Source organism: Sarcophilus harrisii, chromosome 5 (assembly GCF_902635505.1).
Source record: "Sarcophilus harrisii chromosome 5, mSarHar1.11, whole genome shotgun sequence".
Lineage (NCBI taxonomy): Eukaryota > Metazoa > Chordata > Mammalia > Dasyuromorphia > Dasyuridae > Sarcophilus > Sarcophilus harrisii.
The window spans coordinates 196,251,183-196,276,469 of NC_045430.1; the positions used below are offsets into that span (position 1 = coordinate 196,251,183).

The 25,287-nt window shown below is 33.0% G+C and overlaps 1 protein-coding gene across 1 annotated transcript in view; it reads left to right on the top strand.

Moving 5' to 3' along the window:
- CNTNAP2 (contactin associated protein 2) overlaps window positions 1-25,287 on the top strand; it is a 2,632,466-nt gene that overhangs the window by 652,893 nt on the left and 1,954,286 nt on the right. The window contains exon 2 of the mRNA XM_031941247.1: window positions 17,590-17,700. Coding sequence (XP_031797107.1) covers window positions 17,590-17,700 — 111 coding nt within the window. The remainder of the gene's footprint in view (window positions 1-17,589; window positions 17,701-25,287) is intronic.

Here is a 25,287-nt window from a genome sequence, read left to right on the forward strand (position 1 = left end):
CACATTCTCTGCACTCCTTACAAATGTAATATATCTTTCTTTCTTCTGCCTTGGTATCTTAGTTCAGAATGCTATCTAATTCTGTAATGATGTTCTCATTTCCACCTATTCCAACTATTGGAATGAGATCGTTAGATCAAATTTTACCTTCCCTGCTTCTCTGATTTGAAATGTTTTTTTTTTCTTTGTTTTTGGTTTTGTTTGTCTTCACCTAATTTAATAATACTTTGTATTAATCATAATTGCTAACATTTATATAGTGCTTACTATGTTTCAGGCAAAGCACTAGTCTTTTTACAGTAATCATCTTATTTGACCCCTATAATGTTGGTACTATTATGAATTCCAGTTTTTGAATAAAAAAACTAAAGCAAACATATTCAGTGACTTGTCCAAAGTCACATAGCTAATATCTGAGGTCATATTTGAACCGAGGCAGTATCCTATCTTCTGTTTCATCTTGAGACCCTCTATAGTCCCCAGGAGCCAGCTTAGTTGCTAGCTACTAGCATTAATCACTGTCCATAAGATTGTGTTATAATTATAAATAACATTTTATATCACTTGGAGATTTATAGAAGTCTTTATATATTACAAACAAATATAATAACCCTGGGAAGAAGAGACTACTATCATCTTCATTTTACACACATAGATAATAAGTCAGATAGTATTTAGATGACTTGTAGAAGTTTGTAGAGCTAATAAAAGATTGCAATTGTTATTGAATTTATGTATTTTTGATTCCAAGTTTAGGGCTCTGCCTACTATATCATGTATCATGCCCACTATAACAACACAACAAATTTCTTGAACAAGATTTCTAGGCAGCAGGTATGGTCAGTTTAAAAGCACTGGTGTTGGCTGTTGTACCATCCATATTCTCATGTTTTTTTATATTGTTTTAAAATTTAAGGAGCTATTCAAATAATGAAGAAATAGAAGAGGATAAATTATTTTTATTTATTAAACTTTTTAATTTTCAAAACACATGCATAGATAATTTTCAACATTTAGCCTTGCAAAACCATGCTTTCCAAATTTTCCCCCTTCCTTCCCCCATCCCTTCCCCTAGACAGCAAGTAATCTAATAATGTCTGTTAAACATATACAATTCTTCCATATACATTTCCATGATTATCATGCTACATAAAAAAAACAGATCAAAAAGAAAAAAATGAGAAAGAAAACAAAATGCAAGCAAACTATTACAAAAAAGTGAAAATATATTTTGTGATCCATATTCAGTCCCCACAACCTTCTCCCTTGTGCAGATGGCTCTCTCTATCACAAGACCATTGGAGCTGGCCTGAAACACCACACTGTTTAAAAGAGCCACATCCATCATAATTGATTATCATATAATATTGCTGTTGCTGTGAACAATGTTCACCTGGTTCTGCTCATTTTGCTTAGTATTAGTTCATGTAACTCTCTCCAAACCTTTCTGAAATCATCCTGCTGATCATTTCTTATAGAATAATAATATTCCATAACATTCATATACTATAACTTATTCACCCATTCTCCAATTGATGGGCATCCATTCGGTTTTCAGTTTCTTGCCACTACAAAAAGAGCTGCCACAAAGATTTTTTCAGGATAGGGGTCATTTTACATTTTTGTGATCTCACTGGCATATAGGCCCAGTGAAGACACTACTGGATCAAAGAGTATGCACAGTTTGATAGCCCTTTGGACATAGTTCCATATTGCTCAGTGATCAATTACTTCAAAGCTGTTTCTCTGAGAAGTGTCACATCTTGTCTCTTCAGGATTCTTTCCCGAGTATAAAGGCTTATAGGAGCTCTACTGCTGGTTATTTTGAATCTAGCTACAATTTACCTTTGTGTTTCAGAAAGTGACAGAATAAAGCATTTGCAGAAGTCTAATAGTTTCTCTATCAAAATTCTGAAGTGTAGAGTGTTTTCATGTGAGCACTTAGTGTCTATAATTCATCAACTTTAGAATAAATATGCCATATGAAAAGGAAAAAAAAATGTTATAGGAATACCAGCCAGTAATCTACTCATCAGGGTAGGGGAGGAAGACAAAATATCAAGAAAGTAAATAGTTGCAAATTGCTTTTAAAAACTGATTGTGTTTCAAGTAGTAGGACCTGATGTTATATCTAGTTATATTATTATAATATCATTAACCATTATTCATGTTAATTCATATAGTTTATGGTAAATGTCTAGAGTTTGGAAAAAGGTTTAAAAAAAACTAGGAAGATAATGAGAATTTTGTCTCTATATACTACATTTCAAGACAGAAGTGAAGAATGTAGAAGGGAAACAAGGAAAAAAAAAGAATAAAGATAAGGAGGAAAAAGAATATTGTATTTATAGTGTTCTTAAAATAGTTATTTTTTCTAATATGTAAATATAAAGTAACTCACAATGTTGCTTTTTAATAGAATTTTTTTTTGAGAATTGAGGAAGGAAATGGAACAAAAGCTTAAAAAACACTTGCAAATGAAAATACTTTTCCCTCCATTTTGTGTTTATTCATTTAAAACTATCTCTAATGAATCTGTCAGATTCCAGATTTCTATTCCTCCTTCATATAGAACAATTCGTCTTATCTTTGAAATGTACTTGGATGACTTTAGTTTCTCAGAGTCACTAGTGAGAGTTAGGTGAACATGGACACCAAAACCTGTCCTGATAGGGACTTTCCAGACCTCATATCTAGAGGTTCTACTCCTGCCTGAATGCACCATATGTAATATTACTTAGATAACATTATTTTAGAGAGCTATTCATCAATTATAACTCATTTTCTTTAAATGACTCATGTTCCAAACTCCCATCATTAACTTCTCTGGTTATATTCCTTACACAATTTCTTCAGCACAATGCCATATTTTTAATACTTTAGAACCTTCTTTTACCTATTCTATGCCTCTGCATTGCTTATTAGTCATGTGATTCTTACCTTCAGTCTTGGTCTGTTGGAATCCATGACTCTCAGGCAAACAAGTCTAGTATCTATTATATCTAGAAGAATACCAGTATTAAAAAAAATCTTGTGACATAAAATAATATGATTTTGGAGCACTTTCAGAGAGCAATAACAGCTGACATTGATAAATTACCTTATAGTTTGCAAATTAAATTAGTAAATTCATAAGAAGTATTTATTAAGCATCTCCTTTTTGCCAGGCACTATGATTAAGAGCTAGGAACACAAAAAAAGTCAAAATACAGTTGTTGCCCTTGGAAGTTTGTGTGTGTATGTGTGTGTGTGTGTATGTATGTATGTGAGGACATAAATAAACACACACAACATTTACACAGGATAAGCAGAAAATAATGTCAAGTAAGGTGGAAAAATTAAAATAGACTGAGAAAGGTTTCATGTTAAAGGTGTTATTTTAGATGAGACTTAAAAGAAATAATTATATATGTATGTGAACATATATGTATATAAACTATATGTGTGTATTTGCTTCCATTTGAACTGTTATGAAAATGATGAAGATCACCAGGCAAGATAAAATGCTGGACACTGAGGTCCTTTCTCAAACTAAACTGACAAGCATGCAAACTCTAGTGCAGAGAGACATAGTTCCAAAGGATGGGCCATGTTGTTTGAATGTCAAACATATACTTTTCTAAAAGATTATTTACACAGAGAAAGCACTCATATGGCAGTTAGAAAAAAAGCAATGCAAGGACACTCTCACAAGAACTTTAGAATTGATTGTATGACATGTGAAACTCTGGTATAGAATCACCAAGCATGACAAGCCTTCATCAAAGAAAGTGCTTTTCTATATAAGAAAATTATAATTGAAGTAGACCCCAAAACAAGAGATGTTCAGATTTAGAAAATCCACCTGAAATGTTCACATGGACTATTTGTGCCCAATCTGTAGCAGAGCATTCCAAGCTCATATTGGTCAGGTACATAGTAACTTGACTCTAACATAGAGATGTCATTCTGGACCTCTTCAAGAATGAAGGACAACCAATTTACCAAGCTAGAGAGAAGAAAGGTAAACATGCTGAGGTATGAATGATAGCCAAATAAAATGATAAAATATTTATTTTTCTAATAACCCATTGAAATAAAGTAAGAATGTTAACACTTTACAGAAGAGGAAACAGGCTCAAAAGCCAATTTATTTTCTTAGACTAGAGCTTATTAGTAATAGAATATACAGGAGCCTAGAGCTATAATACAGTGTTTGTTCTGTGAGGTTTTTCTTATCTATCCATTATATCATGACAAGAGTCTTCTCATGGTACTATAGAACTGTGAATATAATTAACATATTTAACTCACAAAACACTTAATTGTCTACTTCCTACAAGTTACTGTGCCTTGCTACATCCTCATCTTAATTCTACTGTCCTAGCATTTTCTTAGTTGTTAAACTCAAAAAATTATGTCCAACACTTGCCTCCACCTAATGGCCACTAAATCCCTCTTCAACTCTTAGAACATGGTTTTTACTCTGACCACTATACTACATATTAGTTTCTAGAGAAACTATTGTCTTTAAGGTCACCAGTGACTTTCCTTTTTTCATTTTTCATTTTTTTTTACCCACCTTGAGCCTATGGTGCTATTGAATAATATTGCCTCCTGGATACTCTATTTTCCCTCAGCTCTAAATCTTTCTCCAATCTGACTTTTTACTTTCTAACCAGTCCTTTTTGATGTCCTTCACTGAGAGAGCTTGCCTCTCTTCTGAAGTGCATAATTGCTGAGATTTTCTCTTTGACTTGTCTTAAATCTCATACCCATGTTTTCTTTCTTGGTAGTCTTATTCATTTCTCACATCTATGATTTCAACAACCATCATTATGCAGATGATTCTCAAATATATTTATACATAGTACTAGATACTTTTCTGAGTTCCAATCTCAAATCGGCAATTATTTACAATGTATTTTCCATCTATAAGCCTCATGAGCTACCCAAATTTAGTATATACAAACATGATCTTAATATTTTTTCTCTAAATTTCATTCTTCTATTAACTTTACTGTTTCCTTAACTAGAATCACAATTTACCTAATTTCTAGTGTACCATTCATGTTGACATTTTTATTTTTTACATAATGAATTTTAGTGAGAAATTGTATTTTAGGAAATTAAAAAAAATTCTAAGGTTCCAAAGCTTAGTCAATGGTCATTTTGGATTTGATAAGAGATAAAAACTTACATGTATTCTTATATTCCAAAATGACCTTGTCAGTCTTCAAAACAATTGATTTATTTGTCTATACTTAACTGTGTGCCACCTTCTTAGAGAAATAATTTAGAATTAATTTATGAATAATATTTTATTTTTTCCAATTATATGCAAAACAATTTTAAATATTCTTAAGTTCTAAATTCTCTCCCTTTCTTCCAACCTCCCCTTTCCCTAAGATGCCAAAGAACTTGGTATAACAATATTTATACATGTGCAATCACGGAAAGTATATTTTCATATCGGTCATGTTGTGAAAGAAAACAGAGACAAAAAAATCAAAACCAAACAGCCCCTCCCCCTCCAAAAAAACCCTACAAAAATAAGAAAATAGTTTGTTTTGATCTGCATTCAGACTTCATCAGTTCTTTCTTTGGAATCTAGACACATTTTTCAAGATGAGTCCTTTGCAATTATCTAGGATCATTGCATTGCTAAGTTACTTGAAGTTGATTATTGTAGAACAGTTCTATTACAATTGTATTGTTCTCCTCATTCTAGTTTGCATCAGTTCATATAAGTTTTTCCAGGTATATTTTTAAAATGATTTACAAATTTCAGCTTCATATACACTGATCATATTTCTTAGCCTAATGCTTTTTTTTTTTTTTTTTTGCCCAGAGCATTTTGAAAAAAAAAAGTTTTGTAAAACTTTATAAAGTCACACAAAGGGTGTTAAATTGCTTTCTATTATTTTATTTTTCTAAGTTTTCCCTTCCTTGAAATTATAGACTTAGCTGAGTGGGAGGAGAAACATGTTTAACTTTTTTCTTTTCTGGTCAGAAAGCCAAAAATCTATTTCTTTGCTAACATCTTCTGTTTGAGGACAACATTTAAAATGGATTCATCTGTTACACCTTCTGTTAGAAATATCCTACAGATGCTTAATGCCCAGCAAACATTGATATCCGAGTTTTAAAATAATTTACCATTGATTTATGTAGATAAATCAGCTTCCTTTTTGGTTTACAATGTCTCTAAAAAGGATGCTGAAATCTAAGCCATTCCTATTTTCATATTTTCTAAAATCAACAAACACCTAGTAAAATAAAGAAAATTCTGAAAATCCAGAATGACCCAAGGGTTTGGAAAAACAAATATTTAACACAACTGCTCTCTTAATAGTACATCTTTCATTATACTTTTTCCCCTTGAATAATAAAGGGAAAATGTATTACGTGTGCCCTATAAAATATGCCAGGGAAAAAGGAATATCTTTGAAGATCACTTCAAAATCACATTTCCCAAATGAAACACTTACAGTTTGCATGACTAATCAATTCTGACTTTCTCATCCCAAGTAGACATTGAATTCTGTATTGGATTGAACTGCTAGGTATTAGATGGAAGCAGAAGTTGGATTTGGGAATTTTCAACACTATTGTGGAACAATATAGCTCTGAAAGAAGGCCACTGATATTCCAAAGCAATGTTCCATAAAGGAGATGATGTCTAATATTCAAAAATGAATGAGTGGGAGGAAACAGTGTAAAGTTGCTTCATTATTTTAGTCTGCCAATACACAAACCTAAATATAACTCAGTAGATAATGAAAATGAATATTATTTATCTTGTTCTTTTTGAGAGATTATTGGGTTGGTATTTTAAAACAACATTAACATGTTAAAGAGGCTCAATACACATTTGTTAAATGACTAATTCATTGATTATTTCTGGGACATCTCTGCAGTTAGTTGTTTCAGTGGGATTTGAAGAAACAGTCTTGCTAACATGGATAATCTCTCTATCAGTACAAATGTATACCTTTGAGATCATGTAGGTGGTAGAAATAGATTTGTTATTGAACAATACTGTCTGATTTTTTTCCCTGACTGCATCTAAGGTTTTCTTGATAGAGATACTGGTATACTTTGTATTTACCTTCTCCAGTTTGTTTTACTGATGATGAAGTGAGGCAAGTAGGAATAAATGATTTGTCCAAGGTGATACTACTTGTAAGTTTCTGAGGCTGAATTTGAGTTCATGAAGTTGAGTAGTGCATCTCTCTCTCTCTCTCTCTCTCGATGTGTGTGTGTACATACATACATATATGCATATTAAATATGGTTTCCCAAGGCTTGAACTTCAAAATGGGAATGGTGGGCAGGGGTGTGGATCAAATAATATTTTGATACCAATTCTAAAAGATCTATATCTCTATTAAGCCCCATCTATAGAAAAGAAAACTGAAGCTGAGAAACTTGCCTGGTTTCCCATAAATTTATTGGCAGGCAGCCCAAATTTAAGCTCTCTTATATGAAATACAGTTCTCATTCTACTGTATTTCTTTGGAGTCCATTACAACAATACCTCTGTCACTTCATATTGGGATTTGTCTTATGGAACAGAAAAAAAAAAAAAAAAACCAACTGAATGCACCTCCAAAGCACAGGTGAACATGATACAACAACAACAACAAAATAAATGACAGGAAAATGGTATACTTTGGTCCCATTCTGTTTGTGAGACTTATATTGTTCTATCTCTTTACTTTTGACTGTTTGTTCAACTGGATTTCCTTGTTCAGTTCAAATATTTTCTATTCCTTTGCCCCCCTCCATATTCAGTTAACCAAATATTTCTATACTATTGCTTTTCTTTTCTTTTTTCATATATACTATTTGCATTTCCTCTAAATGTCATTTTCCTACAAAGAACCTCTTGGAGAACAATAGAAGTGGCATCCTGCTATGTATTATTGAAGTCATGTCTATTTAAAAATTATTTTAATTCTAACTTAAACACCAAATAAAATGAGGATTTCTTTATATGGATAGAAGGGGAAACTGTAAAATTCAGAATGCCAATTATATTATAGCTTGTTTTTTTTTTTAAACGCATAAATTCAGTAACTTTTAAGAATGTCTTGTTTTGGGGCAGCTAGGTGGTATAGGGGATAGAAAACCAGCCCTGAAATCAGGAGGATCTGAGTTCAAAACTGATCTGAGACATTTAATACTTCCTAGTTATATGACCCTGGCAAGTCAAGAAAATTGCCTCAGGAACAAAAAAGTCTTGTTTATACTATTTTTTAATTTATTATTATTATTATTATTATTATGTTTTGCATTATTACTGATGATCCAGACCCTCCTAAACCTTTGCTGTACAATTCAGGATAACCCCAGTTAAAGTATGTGGAGGCATCCCCTTGATATAGCCAGAAGCAACAGGGAGCAGATGGTATTTTCAAAGTACAACAGAGGGGCTAGAATGAGAATCAATAAAGAGAAAGCACAACAAATAAGAATGGGAAGAAAAATGTACAGAAATGAAAGATGAGACATCTTTAGGAATATATTTGGAATGGGAAAAAGACATGAAAGAAAATATGCCTGTAGACTTCATACAAGAAAATATGGATAAGTGTTACACAGGATGAGAAGACCTGGATATATTAGGATCTACCCCACAAGAGGGAGTGATTGCCCTGATGATTTTTATTCTTCCCTACAATCCGTCTTTCATATAGCTTTTACAACAATATTCCTAAAGCAGAGGACTGATCCCATCATTCTACCTGCTTATCCTTATCAACTACAACCTCTTCTATTTGATATTTAAAGAAGTTCAATACCAACAGCCCCACCTTCATCCCCACCTTTTGATCCCACTTTAGTTACACATTATTTCCCAACACATCCTTTTTTTAGTCAGTCAAACTGACCTTCTTGCTGTTCCTCAAACACAATGTACTATTCATCTATGTCTTTATATAATCTGTATCCCATTGCTGTAATACAATCTTTTCTTAGCTATGTCTTTAATAATCTCCAGGTTCCTTCAAAGTTCAATTCAAAGGTCATATATTCCCTGTGACATTTTCTGATTTAACTATCACATATTTTATTATTGTTCTGTTCTTTCAGTCATCATTGATTCTTTGTGACCTTATTTGGAGTTTTCTTGGCAAGAGTACTAAAATGGTTTCTCATTTTCTTTTCCATCTCATCTTTATAGATGAAGAAACTGAGGCAAACAGGGTTAAGTCATTTGTACGATATCACACAGTTCATAAGTGCCTAAAACTGGTTTTGATCTCATTTTCTTCCAGAACTGGTGCTCTATCCAAAGTGCCTGCCAGTAGTTGCTATGTCTCTTACTTTCTGCATTCTTAAAAATTACTTTGTGCTGAATACATAATTATACTTGTATGAGTATAAATTTCTTCCCCATATATAATGAAGGCTCCTTGATGAGAGATACTAGGTTTTTTTTTTTAATATTGTTTTTGCTTTATTTTTCTTTGTATGCCTTTAACATAGAACACTGCTTGATGTCTGAGATGTAATTAATAAATGCTTTATTTATTCATACATTGATGTGTTAAAGGAAAGAAAGTAAAGGGACAGAGGATTTTGATTATTCATTTTCTGATATAAACAATTCAGAACATGAATTATAAGTATGTGTGTTCCCAGAAACAGGGTACCTAGTGGTGGTAATAAGATATGGAAACAAAAATCCTATAGAATAAAAGTCAGTTACACATCTGTTACAGAAGGACAGAAAACTAGGCATGTTCAATGCATAATGGTTTGTTATTTTATTGTCTTCTTGTGTCAGGGATAAGTAGGGAGATCTTGACAGTTTCTAAGAACCTTTCAGTTTGCTTACATGTAAAGAAAAACCAGATAGAAGGGAATATTTTAGTAAAGAGCAAAATGTTAGGAATGTAGAATAAACTATGATTTTACAAAAAGGTGAACAATATGATTATTGTTAAGCCAAATAAGGAAAAGGTATTAACCACTTATCTTGTGCTTGATAAAAAGAAAGGAAGGAAATTAAAGTAATTTTTGTTATCAAGGAATTCATAATGTAAAGACTATATGTAAATGTGTTTATAAAATATATATGCACACACATCTGTAGTCATATGTACATACATACATATGTATAAATTTACATACATTGTATGTAGACATATGTACTTGCACATGCATAAAATAGATATATATGTATATGTATTTTTTTTGTATGACATGTAAAAGAAAAGTTAATTTCTGTGGAGGAAAGACACAGTCCTTAAAGGGGACCAGAAATAGTGTGTTAGGTGAAATTCTAGCTGAGACCTGCAAGTAGCCAGGGAAATCATGAAGCAGAGGGAAATAATTCCAGGCATGGGGAGAAGTCAGAAAAAATGAATAAAGTTGGAAGATGTTTTACTTATGTTACTTCACTGATAATGTGAAAGGAAGTAAGGGTATGAAATAATTGGCAAGATAGAAAGTGACCAGGTTACCAAAGGCTTTAAAAACCAAACTGGAGTTATCAGACAAGAGAGTGACGTGGTTATACCTTTACTTTGCGATGACCAATTTATAGTTGAATGGAATGAGTAATGAGAGACAGTGCTAGGAAACAAACCAGGAAGCTATTAGAAGAAGCTATATGTAAGGTGGCAAAGTTATTCATTAATGCAGCTGTGTGTCAGAGGAAGAAGGAAAAATAAGTGAGAAATATTTAGAATGGTATGAGGACATCAAAAATGTATTTACTAATTAGGAAAAAAAGAACAGATAGCATGTGAAATCTATGTACCATGATATAAAAAAAACCTGTCCAGGAGACAGAAGTGAAGAAAAGATATAGTTGTACTTAGTTTTAAATAATAAAAAATCCTTAGAACTAGGTGATTACTTTTGGGGATGGGGGATTTTGCAAGAAAAAGAGAAAGAGAATGAACAAAGAATGAAATTTCAAAAATCAGGAAAAATTGAATTACTAAAGCTAATCAGCAATTTAGAGAGTAAGTCAGAAGTAATTATCGAAATGAGAAAAGAGGAAAATGCATCCTCAAATCTAATGTGTTTATAAGAAAAATAATGTTTAAAACTTATGTGAACTTTTGTTTGATTTTTGGTAAGTAGAGTCTGGGAATACGATTTATCTTAAAGTCTGTGGTATAAATAACAACAAGTCAAGATTAGTTATGACTTGAACTTTATTTCTGTAGGAGGTGCGGGGTCAATAATTCAGATATATTGAGTCATGGAACACCTGTTAACTTATGAGGGATAGGAACAATCAATTATTGATATTTAAGTAGATAGGCAAGCTCCGGCATCATGGAAGTGAGAGAGTTAGTAAGAATGACATAATTAGGCAAATTTTCATTTTGATCTGAGTCTGTGAATTAACATCAAACCATACCTTTAACGTGGGCCTAAGGAATCTCTAGAGTAAAATCATCCCGTGTTTCATCAATATTTTCTGTAAAATAATAGTTTCTACACAAAAAATAAATAAAATCTTACAAACTCAATAGCTTCAACTGAATTGAAACCCTTTAAGAACTGAAAACACTTTATCAAATACTCCACTAAATACTAAAGGTATAGTAGTAGAATTGTGGTATATTGGGCAAAAAAAAAATACTTCTCCTATTTTGTGATTTACAGTACTATCTGTGTCATGAGAACTATGAAAAGTTCCTGTGAAATAGTCAGTGACATGGTGGTCTAAGTCAGGGACACTGATATCAAATGTATGTATGGCCCAAGCCAGTTAGGGACTGCTCTCTATGGATTCTTTAAGTCATCTAGACAGTTATAAAAAGTAGACAATACTAATTCATTAACTTATGAATCTTCTCAGAAATTCCTTGAAAATATTTAAGCTGTCACAAGTACTTTAAGGATAGTCGTTGGATGTAGGTGTGGCAGAAACAATGTAAGTAAAAAAGGATCCCAGTTCAAGGTCATCATCACCTAAAGCAGGATGGAACAAGATGATAGTGTAAGTTTGAACAAATGGGGTGCACTCAGAATGCTCCAAATATTATCAAATGAACAAGACTGAAGTTGCATCCTTTTTCCTCTTGCCATATTTAATTACCATCTAGGTATTAACAGTCTTGGACTTAACTGATATTGATCATACACATGTAAGTTGACAAATCTTAGATAAATATAACCCCCAAATGAAACAAGATTAGAATTGGTAAAATAACCTTTGACATATAGCAATATCTTCCTTAATTTTTAAGTGCTAAGAATCAAATCAAATAAATATGCAAAAGTCCTCTTGAGAATAAAGCAACCTAAAATGAATTATTATTACTATTATTGCTTTAATACTAATTTTTTGAAAGAAAGAAATGTACCAAAATGTGAAATTCAATGTGAATATATACATCAAGGATGAAAAAGTGTTATTTTATTTTGTACTAAATGTATTAGATTACATGTCATGTATAGAGACAATGGGCATTGAAAAGTCAGTTTGGATGTAAAACAAAGAAGAGATCCAGTAGGAAATAAAAGCTGTACAAGAAAGATTTGATGGATTGTCTTTAGTAGATTGTCATCATTTTGGGGAGGCTTCATCATTAACCTTTCATTGAACTTTAAGAACAAGGGACAAATTTTTAAGAAGTATCATTTTTCACAGACATTTAATTTTTGTAATTCAAAAACAAGTATGTAGATTAAATGTGCTATTTAAAAACTTGGATTTTACAGGGGGAAAAAACTAAGATATTGCCTACAACACAAATGTAATGGAAAATTGTCATTTGTCTGAATGAATTAGAACTTTTGGGAGAGTATGGTTTGACTTCTATGGTTCTCTAATTGCTTCACGTGTCTTGTTTCCTTAACTATATTGTAAACTCCTTAAGAGCAAAAGGCCATTTATCATATGACTTCCAGAGTTGGCAACATAGTGCACCAGAAGGTATCCAATCAATACTGATTAATTTAATCTACCAGAAAAACCGTATTTTATAATTATTCAGCCCCACTGTAACAAAACACAATGTTGCTTAATTAATGGGAGAGAGGTTGGACCTGTGGTTTCATTGCCACAGTAAACAGTGTGCTGTAGTCCTTTGAAACACACTTATGAAAGCCAGTTGTTAAAATTTCATTGTGAGCATTTTCTCTCTGAAATTGTTAAATACTACTCAGCAAGACTTGGTTTAATATTTTTTTGATCATTTAGACATAAGAAAGTGAGGGCAAAAATATTGTTGTTTGTTCTTTTTCAGTACTGTCTGACTGTCTTTATGACCCCATTTTGATTTTTCTTGGCAAAGAATGTAAGTGGTTTGCCATTTCTCTTTGTAGTTAATTTTATAGATAAGAAATTGAGGCTAACAGGTTAAATGACTTATCCAGGGTCAAGTAAACTGCTAAATGTCTGAAGACAGGTTTGAACACATGAAAATTATTCTTCCTGACTCGAGTCCTGACACCACCTAACTGCCTGAAAATATGAATAATTCAGTTAAACTTGAAAGATGTGTTATGTATGCATATGCTTATTCTCCTGAAGGGCTCATGGTCAAATATATGGGCCAGCACACTTATGGTTATACTGGAAACTCTCAAAAGAGGAAACTCCTTTCCTAAAATTTATTGTTTTAAGAAGTTGTCTACAGAAGTAAAAGTTTAGGTGATTTGCCCAGGTTCATACAACTAAGTCAGAGGTGGAGGTTTGCACTTAGGCTGCCTTGACTTCAAGAATGGCCCTAAAAACAGTACACAAATACTAAGTATGTTATTTTAATTTACATTTAAAAATTCAGTATGAAAAGAGTTCACAGAGTCTATCTCACAAGAGAATCTTTTTTCATTCAGGTTCTGAGGGCAAATTTTGCCTGACATATCAGATTCTCTTTGTTTCTGGGATTCTTCAGATATATAATGTTAAAATGATTATTTTAACTTCACTGTTTACATATGTAAATATGCCTTAACTCAATGCAAAACAATTGGTTACTCTGAATTTTCATTTTTACTGAGCTCAATTTTACCTACTAGTTCAGCAATTAGGAATACTTCAAACAGAGGCTGGGGAAGAAAATCTTTTCCATGTAATTCTTTCATAAGGTGCATCAAATACTAGCAAACTTCTTAAATAGTAAGAAATTCTGTTTGACAAATTAAAATAAATAATAGGAAAATTGGTAAATTGTATTTCATTTGAAAAGGTAAGTGAAAATTTAAAACCACAAATATGTAAACCTGCATAGATGGCATAATTTCTTCGGAGGAAAAATGTCATAGTTAACATTACCAAAGTGGGAGATACTAAGCTGTGATATCTTGCAACAAATAAAAATGTTTTGTAGAGTAGTTATGGCAGCTGCATAGCTAGGTAGACAAGAGATTCAGAACTGGAATTAATAAAATATGAGTTCGTATTTGAATTCAAATATGTATTAGCTCTGACCTTTTTCAGTCTCTGTTTCTGCATCTATGAAATAAGAATAAAAACAGCTCCTTTCTCCTACTCTTTTTGTAAAGAGAAATGAAGCAATATTTTAAAGCACTTCATAAACTTGATGTTTGTCCCTCTTTTGATGAGTACTTTCACAGTTATTGGTTGATTCTGATTTAACACAAAATTCTCCAAGAGAGCCCTATCCTAATGATCCCTTATGAACTGGAGATGATCTTTGACTTTTGAGAACAATCATGGAACATTAGTTCTGGTAGGTCCTATACCGCAGACAATCCCATTATTATGTGCCTACAAATGAACTTGATTCCTTTTCTTTGATGATCTGCCTACCAAAGTGCATTGTCAGAAAGTTAAAAGTTGGTAAATAACTTTATTTTCTCTAGCCCTAACAACTCTCAAATATTGTATGTGAAGGTAAAGATGATTGGAAGCTGATAAAATCATCCACCTTTAAAATATTGAAATCATATAAAGTGGTGATATAGACCTTAAATATCTAGTTATAGATATAGACACACATGGTACAGTTTTTTTTGAAGGATAAGCACAACTTCTAAAGTAATTTGAACTCATTTGTCAAATAGTCAAACCATATAGTATACTTTAACAATGTGGAATCACTTCATTTATGTGTAATTTTTGTGTTGATAATTTTGCTTTACAATTATATTCTCAATTTTTTTATATATTTACTTTTCCTGGCTTTAAAATCATACAACCATACACAATTCTCAGCAGCACTTACATAAAGCTAAGACAAATAAAAAGGGTAATATGTTTTGATAAATTAGTTCATTTTTGATACTCATCATGCCCCAGTAACAGGAACATTACATTGTATAGAATAGGCACCAAAGGTTTGTTAAATGAATGAAAGATTGAACATTTAGGTGATACGCAATTATACTTAATGTATCCTACATTGTTGGGGAATACATTCTGCATATAAATTGCTAAGATAGATAAAACTTGCTTTGCTAGGTATATAAAGATATTTTATTTTAACTATATTTTTGGAAATCTTTCTAAAAGACACTACAATTCCCTACCTGATTAAACAGAGCATACAAAACATAATTTAACTTTTTCTTTAATATTCAAGGTCATTATTACAAATAATAGTTTTATTCTGTTCTGTAATATAGCTCAAGGGCTATTTAAGTTTGTAGGGTTTAGCCAGTTTAAAAAAAAAAAAAAAAACTAAATTCTCCCAGATTACTATGCTTTTTCTGATAGATATTATTTATATCTTTTTTTCTCAGTGGAAGCTATAATTTCTTAGTATTTCAATGAGGAGTATACCTTCTCTGTTCTCTTATCTCTCTCATTTCACCATCCCAAACTTTTGCTTCTAAACTTTGTTTTAATCTTGTATGAATACATGAAGTGATGGTTAGGGTAAATACCTACCAAAACCTGAGGATTTACTGTGGAAACAAGATAAGGAAAGATAATTAATCAGGAACAGTTTTGTGAAGAATTCTAGTCAATAGGAAATGAACTATGTTTTGTTCTCTCAGTAGAGCAGAAAACTTTGGAGCAGGGAGAAGAATCTGTATACCCAATCATATGAAATCACTTTAAAAGTTGTCTGACAACCCCTTCTTTACTTCTTCCCTCCCTCCCTCTCTCCCTTCATTCCTTCCTTGTTTGCTTTTGGAGGTGGGTGAAGGCAGTGGATAAAATGTTCTACTTTAAGTCAAGAAGACTTAAGTTCAAATTTGACCTTAGATACTTAACTAGTTGTGTGACCCTGGTAAATCACTTAACCTCTGTGTGACTCATTTCTTATTTGTAAAATCAGGACAATAGTAGCATCTATCTTCCAGGATTTGTGAATATCAAATGAGAGTAATTTTTTTCTTTCTTTTTTTTAAAATACAATAATAGCTTTTGTTTTTCAAAATACATGGAAAGGTAGTTTGCAAAATCTTGTATTCCAAGTTTTTCCTCCCTCTCTTTTCCCTGCTCCCTTCCACTAGATAATAAGTAATCCAATATAGGTTATATACATGGGCAATTCTTCTAAACATATTTCTATATGTATCAGGATGCACAAGAAAAATAAGATTGAAAAGGGGGAAAGGAAGAAAGGAAAAGTAAACAAGAAAGCAAACAAGAAAAAAGTGAAAATACTATGTTGTTATCTATATTCAGTCCCCATAGTCCTCTTTCTGATTTCAGATGGCTCTTTCCATCTCACATCTATTGGAATTGCCCTGAATCATCTCATTGTTAAAAAGAGCCACATCTATCATAGTTGATCATTTTGCTGTGTCTCTTGGTTCTACTTATTTCATTTAGTATCAATTCATGTAAATCTCTCCAGGCTTTCCCTAACATTCATATACTATAACTTATTCGGCCATTCTCTAACTGATGGGCATCACACTCAGTTTCCAGTTCCCTGCCAATAAAAAAGGGCTGCCACAGATATTTTTGGACATACAGGTTTTTTCCCCCTTTTTCATGATTCTTTGGGATATACACCCAGCAGAGATACTGCTGAATGAAAGGGTATGTACAGTTTTATAGCCCTTTGGGCACAGTTTCAAACTGCTATGAGATAGTAACTGTAAAGCATTTAGTACACACATTATCTGGCACATAGTAAATATTACAAAAATGTCATAAATTTTCTCCTCCTCCTCTTCTTCTCCATTCTTCTCTTCCTTCTCTTTTTCTTTCTTCTTTATTCTTCTTTTTCTTCTCCTCCTGCTCCTCTTCATTTTTCTTTATTGTTGTTATTATTAATTCAGAGAATTTTTCTTTATTGTTGTTATTATTAATTCAGAGAAGTACTTGATTATGAGTACAAAAGAACCAGAAATGGCTATGATTTTTGAAAGGAAACATTTCAAAACAAAAAAATTCTGACAAGCCTGGCTTGATGACCAACAAAATAATATATGTTGATAGATTTTTCTTCTCCCCATGTAACTCTTTGTCATTATAATATGCGTTAGTTTTTTTTTTTCATTTTTTATTATAGCCTTTTATTTATAAGATATATGCATAGGTAATTTTTCAGCATTGACAGGTGCAAATCCTTTTGTTCCAACTTTTTCCTTCCTTCCCCTCACCCCTTCCCCCAGATGGCAGATGTTGAATCTGTTAAATATACATTAGTTTTTAAAAATACTTATTAATGCCCCATACTTATATAATTTTATTGTTTTTTTCCCTAGAAAAATGTGATGAGCAACTTGTCTCTGCATTGCCTCATGTCGTTTTCAGCAGTTCATCTTCCATGTCCAGCAGTTATTCTCCAGGCTATGCCAAGCTCAATAAAAGAGGTGGTAAGTGTTTGTGTAGTCTATTCAGTACCCCTGTTCTTTATGATAAATAAGAGCATGATTTCAGCTGACATCTGCAGCTACCTGTCTACATGTAAAATATTTTAGGTTATCATACCAAACACTAAAAGTCACCCCCAAACCATTCTCTTATTGGAGATCACATTCAGAATCACTAGATCCTTTCTAACATGCAGTCTTTTGGCAGACTTGTTAAAAACTTAGCACAGTTTGGATGTATAAAGATTTTCTAAAGGGAGAATCATAAAAGAATGAATTAGAAATGCCAAAGACATATTTATAGTTTCAATAGTAATGCAATGACAGGAATGGAAATCTCTGAATATGATCAAACCTAGAACTATGGAGGGGCTTATAGACTCACCTGAGAAAATGGTGCAATCATTTGGATCCACAACAATAAAATATGTGCTAAATCAGAATATTACTTACACTCAGTATTTTATTGAGTTTACTATACAAATTGCATTTCATTAAATTATTAGCATAAGAGCATCTGGGAATTATCTTAAGGGCATCTCCAAAATATGAATTTTAGTAATAACCTTATGAGATAGTTCCTTCTTTGCTTAATCATGATCTATGTCCCATTTAGCGAGTTTGGGTGTGTTCTAGGTTTAGTTCTGGGCCTTCTCCCCATTTTTTGCACTTTCTCTTTTTTAAACTTCTCATCTCTCCTAAATTTGGCTAATTTCTGTTTGCAATAAATGACACCTGAAACTCCATGTTGATCCCTCATCTCTTCCCTTAGATCCAGTTTTATAGCACTAATAGTTAACTGTGACATCAAGCAACCTTCTTAAATGCCCCATAGACACTGAATTCCAACAATCTTTTAAGTCAGGTGCTGTTATTATTATAATTATTATTTATAGTCAATCAAACTGAGGGAAACACATTATGTGAGTTGCCAGTATCTCATAGTTAATAGTCATGTAAAGCAGAGGTAAAATTTCTTCCTGATGCTATCTATTGTTTTTCATTGTATCTTCTCTTCTGTCAGATAGGGCAGTTGAGTTTTCTGTAGCTATAACTGATCATCACTGCAGGTATGAATACATAAAGACTTGTGAGTCACAGGGGTATTTTTCTTGATTCATGTACTTTTATTGTCTCAAGAAAAAGGTTTAACTGACAAAAACTGGTTTTTCTTATTGAGGGGTGTTACATTTATTTTCACTTAATCCTGTACTTCTTGCTCCTTGCTTGACTGCCTGATTGTAATTAAAAAGATGTCAACTGAGTATCCATCATCTTCATTCTCCTCCTTCTCATTATCACCATCATCTGTCATAGCTAATATTTGTGTAATATTTCACGTCTTTAAAAATGCTTTGCATTTTTTCAATTGATCCTCAGTTTTATTAATTCCATTTTTACAGAAAAGGAAACTGAAGTCACATACCTAGAAAGAAAACTATGTAGCACCTAAATGACTCTCCCCACAGAACCTCCACACTCCTACTAGGCACTCAGTCTATTTCATAACAAGCATTGAGGTAGCTCTAAAAAATTCAAGTTCATATAAGGTCTCAAACATTAGCTGTATGACCCTAGGGGCTTCCTTTATGCTGTGTATTCCTCAGTTTCCTCTTCTGTAAAATGAGCATACTCTGCTAACTAAATTGCATTATGAAGAGCAAGTGAAATAATATTTGTAAAATGCATGATGCCTGACACATGGTAAACACTTAAAGGCTATTCCCTTCTCCCTTCTCATTATTTTCTTTTCCAGCCTGTGTCCCTATTGGTATTGAATAAATTACAAGATTTCTCCAGAAATTATTACTTCTTTTTTGCCTCTTTCTTTATTTAGTAATGCTTCATTGCATCAAACTATCCTTTCCTTTTATGCTCCCTTGCTTTTTCTTCTTTAACTAATGGAAAGTTATGAGAGTTAACCACAACCATGGCCACATGTTGTGAGCAGGAGAGAACCTACCATTCTCATTTCTGTTGGGGCTTTTCACTGGTTACAGCAGTATGATTCACAGCAGATGCCAGCAGCTCTACCTCTCCATAGGAGCTCCACAACAGTCTGTAGTCTATAAACCTTTACTCGGTTACTTATGGCTTATTGATGGTTGCCAGCTGTCAGGCAATATCCAGACTGTTTGCTGAGAATGTGGGCTAACAAACGAGTTCAATTCCCAGATTAGACAGCATTTACACTTTTTGACTATAAGGCTTCCTTCCCTATTACAGAACAGTGAGGTTAGCCCTCAGCAGAATCAGGGGCAGTTTATCTGTCACCAGGACCCAGTTTTCTCTTGCCTCATCATCCTTTTTCTTCTGTTTAGCTGTCTTGCCCTATCTCAGGTACACAGTAACATTATTCTGTCCTTTCCTTTAAAAATAGAAAAGTCTCCTCTTCAATGTCTCTTCTCTCTCCTCATGTGAATCAAAACATTTGAAAGGAGAGAAATTTAAAGGAAGAATTTGGTATTCTGGCTTTGTGGCAGGGCAGATGAAAAAGATATTTTTAATAACTTCATCTTGCCTATAGTCCTCTCATCAGGAAAAGCCTGTACTCCTTATGAGCCCAGTCCCAAAGAACAAATCAGAATACTTTTAAGTATGTGTAGAACAGAATAAACATGTGCATGATTTAGCTTTCTGTCCTTAAATAGCTGGTTAGGCAAATGTTATTACACTAGTTAATTCTGAAGAGGAAAATTTTTTGTGTTTTTTGTTGGCAAGATGAGAAAGGCAAGGAAGGGGAATGAAGAAGTCATGAAAAGATAGCCTATTTTTCATGTGTGACAGTGTCTTATGAAAAAAAAAAGTATTGCAATAACTGAGAGAGTAATAAACATTATTTAATTTATATTTTGGTATGCAATTTATATTTGAAAACAAAATAACTTTATTTTTCCTGGGTCTCTTTTGTGTCCAAGTAGGGTAGACAAACCCAGGATGAAAGAGTAAAATGTTCCTATCAGAGGAGAGAAAGATTGATTCTAGAAAAAGTGTTGAAGGAAGAAGGAAATATGTTTTTTTTCTGAAATATTATAGTTCTATTGCCATTGGATAGAACACCAAATTCTCTCTCTCTCTCTCTCTCTCTCTCTCTCTTACACACACACACACACACACACATACAAATGATGTCATCCATAGAAAATACTTCAAAAGAAGGGAAAAGGAAATTCTTGTTTCAAAAAGGCCTGACCTTCAGTGAGAGGAATAAGATACTTGTGTTGACTAGAATAGACTAATTGAAGATCAGAGAAAAAACTGTGGAGTAGGCCCTAGAGGAAATTGGCTTTGATAGCCAAGGATTCAAAAATAGTTTCTGCCCACTGGTAAAGTGAAAGAATAGAAAAGTCTCTTAGAAAAAAAGGGTGTCACGCAAGGCCCGAAAGTTTTAATTTTATAGCTAAATTTCAGTATCTAGAGGTATTGAGATATTTTCTTGTATGGATCCTGGAAACCAAAGCACATTCAGTGATATATTTTAAAAGATGATAGTATTATAGATTCAGAGCTAGAATGGACACTATAGGTTACTAAGTCTAGTGGTTTTATTCTATAGCTGACTAAACTAAAAACACATAAATGTTAAGTGAATTACCCAAGTGGTGTAATTGACATTTAAGACAAGATTTGATCTCAAGTCTCCTAGTCTCCAAGTTTTATGCGTTGTCCATTATATTTCTAGCAGTCCCTGAATGCACTGATCTGGACCATCTCTTACTTTTCTACCATATCCTAATAAGCTCATTGTTGGAAAGTCTCATCATGCCACAAGATTACCACATCACTAATCTCTTCCCTCTGATTGAAGGATAGAGAAATGAACTACAAAACCTTCATTTAAAGAGAAAAATCAGCTCAGGCCATTTCCTTACATTTCACTTGGCAATATTATACTAGGACATGACTCTTCTATCATGACTCTTCATGGAATATCTTCTTTACCTCCCACTCACCCTTTTTCTTTTATTAGATTACAAGCTCCTTGAGAGTAAGGATTATTTTTTATATATGTATCATCACCACTTAGATAATACCGAGCAATGTTTTTTTTGGCTATTAGCTTTTGTTCCTATGAATGGTGATGGTTTTCTTGTCCTCTTCTTACTAGTATTTACTCTATCCTATTAAAGACCCAGGAGGACCCATCTGGTGAATATGAAAAAAGTTAAAACAAACCAATTAAAAAAAAAGACTTCATCCTTTTTATCTGTCAAGCATCTGTAATCACAGAGAATTTGTATAATTGATTGGATTATATAGGAATACTGACCTACCTATAAAAGGACAGGAAAAAATAATTAAAAATGTTCAATAAGGATAGTGAAAATATTTAATGGATGAGCTCAGTTAAGAAAATATTTATAATAATCATGAATTATCATGAACAAATTATCTTTTTAAAATCACTGCATTTATAAAAAGTGCGTTTTTCAACATAGTGAGACTTATAGTTAGCCCTTTGTGTTGAAGAGAACACATCATTACTCTTAGTTTTTTATTAAAACAATTTGATAAGACTTTAACTTTCCTGCAGTACCTCTAGTTGAACAATTTAAAGAAAGAAAAAGAAAACACTGATAACAAATATCCAGCAAAACAAATCCTCACATTGACTACATCTGAAAATGTAAGTTTTATTCTGCTTTTTTAAGTCTATCACTTCTGTAGCAGGAGGCAGTGGCTTATTTAATCTTTATTCCTCTGGGTTCATGGCTTATTATTGAATTGACTAGAATTTTAAAGTCTTGGAGAAGCTAAGTGGCACAGTGGATAGAGCACCAGCCCTGAATCAGGAGGACCTGAGTTTAAATGTGATGTCAGACACTTAATACTTCCTAGCTGTGTGACCCTGCCCAAGTCACTTAACCCCAATTGCCTCAGGGGAGAAAATAAAGCCTTTGCAACACCTTATTCTTTTATTACAATGTTTTATTTTCAAAACATATGCATAGATAATTGTCAACAGTCACCATTGCAAAACCTTGTGTTCTAAATTCTTCCTCTCTTTTTCCCCTCCCCTTCCCCCACACAGCAAGTAATCCAATATTTGTTAAACATGTGCAGTTCTTCTATACATATTTTCAAAATTATCATGCTGCACAAGAAAAATCAAATCAAAAAAGGAAAAAAATGAAAAAAAAAAAACAAAATGGAAGCAAATAACAGCAAAAAAGTGAAAATATGATGTGATCCATATTACATCCCCAGAGTCCTCTCATTCAGTGTGATGGGTCTCTTCATCACAAGATCATTGTAACTGGCCTGAATCACCTTGCTGTTGAAAAATGCCATATTCACCAAGATTGAAAATTGCATAATCTTTCTGCAAGACTTTGAAGATATAATGTTGTTGTTTTCATTGGATATTTTGCCAAGTTTTATTCACCTAATTGCATTGTTTTAGTGTAAAGCTTTTTTAGTTTTCATTCTTTGAATTCTTGCTCATTTTATGAGCAGGTGAGGTGCTAACTCTAGTCTATTTTTCTTTCATAGAAATTTGGGAGTCTTACATTTATCCTGACAGGAAATGTTATAAAGTGCTGGGCTCTCCATTGTCCTCAAAAAAGGGATAACCTTTTTGGAGATGCAAACTTTCCTCTTCTTTTGGGATCTATGACTGTTCATTCACATTAAGAGTTTATGGACATTTTTTTATTTTCCCATTCAAAATCAGTGCTCAAGTTTCTGTTCCCTTGACAAAATTTTGCCTCTTCCCTGAACTTAAAATAATTACTTGAGTCTTAGTCACAGTACCTGTCAAACTACTCTTGAATTCCTTTGGAAATAGAGTGAAATGTTTTGAAACTACATATAGTTGTGTGTGTGCGTGTGTGTGTGTGTGTGTGTGTGTGTTCTTGGCATGGAATAAAATTTAAAAATAAACAATAGTAATCAAAACTTTTGTAACTGTGGCACTGTCACATGATACAGAGAGTATTTTGCATCTCCATAGTCTCCATAGTGTGTAGGCCAAATTCAGGAGTACTGGATCAGATATAGATGTTTTATTTAGTCTCCTATGACTGGGCAAATGATTGCATCTAACATAATATGGTTACCTTTTGATGTTTAATAGTTTTTTCTCAGGAGGGCAGATGTTTAGATAAAGACTTAGGAAATCAGGAATTGGCAAAGCTATAGATTTGGGAAGTAATAATTACTAGAACTCTCAACAGTGGTTTTTCATTCATCCTCCTTTTGAATCATCTAACATTGAAGTCTGGGGGTGAAGCCAAGATGGTGGAGTAAAGTCAGGAAACTGCTGGAACACTCTCAATTTCCCTTGAAAACCAAATGAAACCAAGCCTCTGAACAGAGCATGATAGAATGAAACCTCTGTCCAGCTCAAGAAAGACTGGAAAAACTTCAAGAAAGGTCAGTCTCACTGGGGTGAAAAGGGTATTCAGCACAGGACAGACAGACACTGGGAAAGCCAGTGAGAGGGTCTTAATCACAACAAATCAGCAAAAAAGATCCTATGTCCTGGTTCAGTAGAGTAAAAAAAATCAGTGGGGCAGCTTCCAGTCCCAACTCAGAAGGTAAACTCTAGGAAATCATCCAGTTTCCTGAAAAAAGTAGGCAAAGCTTACCCCCGCAAACACAAGGGGTTCTTGTGCTCAAAGCCAAGGTTCAATGCTGTGCAGAAAATTTGTGACAGTGTCACCTTTATCCCAGGAGAGAAAAAAAGTTTAAAAAGGAAGAAATGCCAAAAGGAAAGAAAATGAGAAAGAAACAGAAAAAACCTTGACCAGAGAAAGCTTCTACTAAAGACAAAAATACAAACTCAGATGAGGACAAAATGTCCACAGAAGAAATCTCAAAGTGTAAGATAAATTGGTCTCAAGCACAAAGAGGCTTTTTGGAAATTCTCGTGAAAAAAGAGTAAAGAAATGAGAAGCACACATGAGAGAATCAACAGTTTTGAAAGGGAAGGAAAAAAATTGTCTGAAGAAAACTACTGAAATAGAATAAACCAAATGGGAAAATAGATACAAAAGATAACTGACAAAAATCACACATTAAAAACTAAAACAGGGTAAATGAAACTAATGACTTTTTGAGACAGCAAGAATCAGCCAAACAAACCAAAAAAAAATGAAAAAAAATGGAAGAAAATGTCAATCATCTTAACGGCAAAACAGCCAACCTAGAAGAGCCTGAATAGCATTCTATTAAAGTTCATTAAGGAAAACTACCCTAATATTCTAGAAACAGAAGGAAATACACATTGAAAGAATCTATCACCTCTAGAAAGAGATCCCACAAGAAACATTGTTGCCTCTAAAACTATAATCTCAAGTAAAAAAAATACTGCCATCTGCCAGACAAAAACAATTCAAATATCAAGAGCAACCATCAGGATTACGCAGAATCTGGCAGCTTCTAATATATAATATGGGATCAGTGGACCTGAAATCCAATATTCCACAAGACAAAGGACCTGGGGTTACAACCAAGAATTAACTACCCAGTGAGATTCTGTATCATCTTTCAGGGGAGGTGATAGAACTTCAATGAAGTAAGAGACTTTCAGTTATTTCTATTGAAAAAATCAGAACTCAAAAGAAAATTTAATCTACAAACACAGAA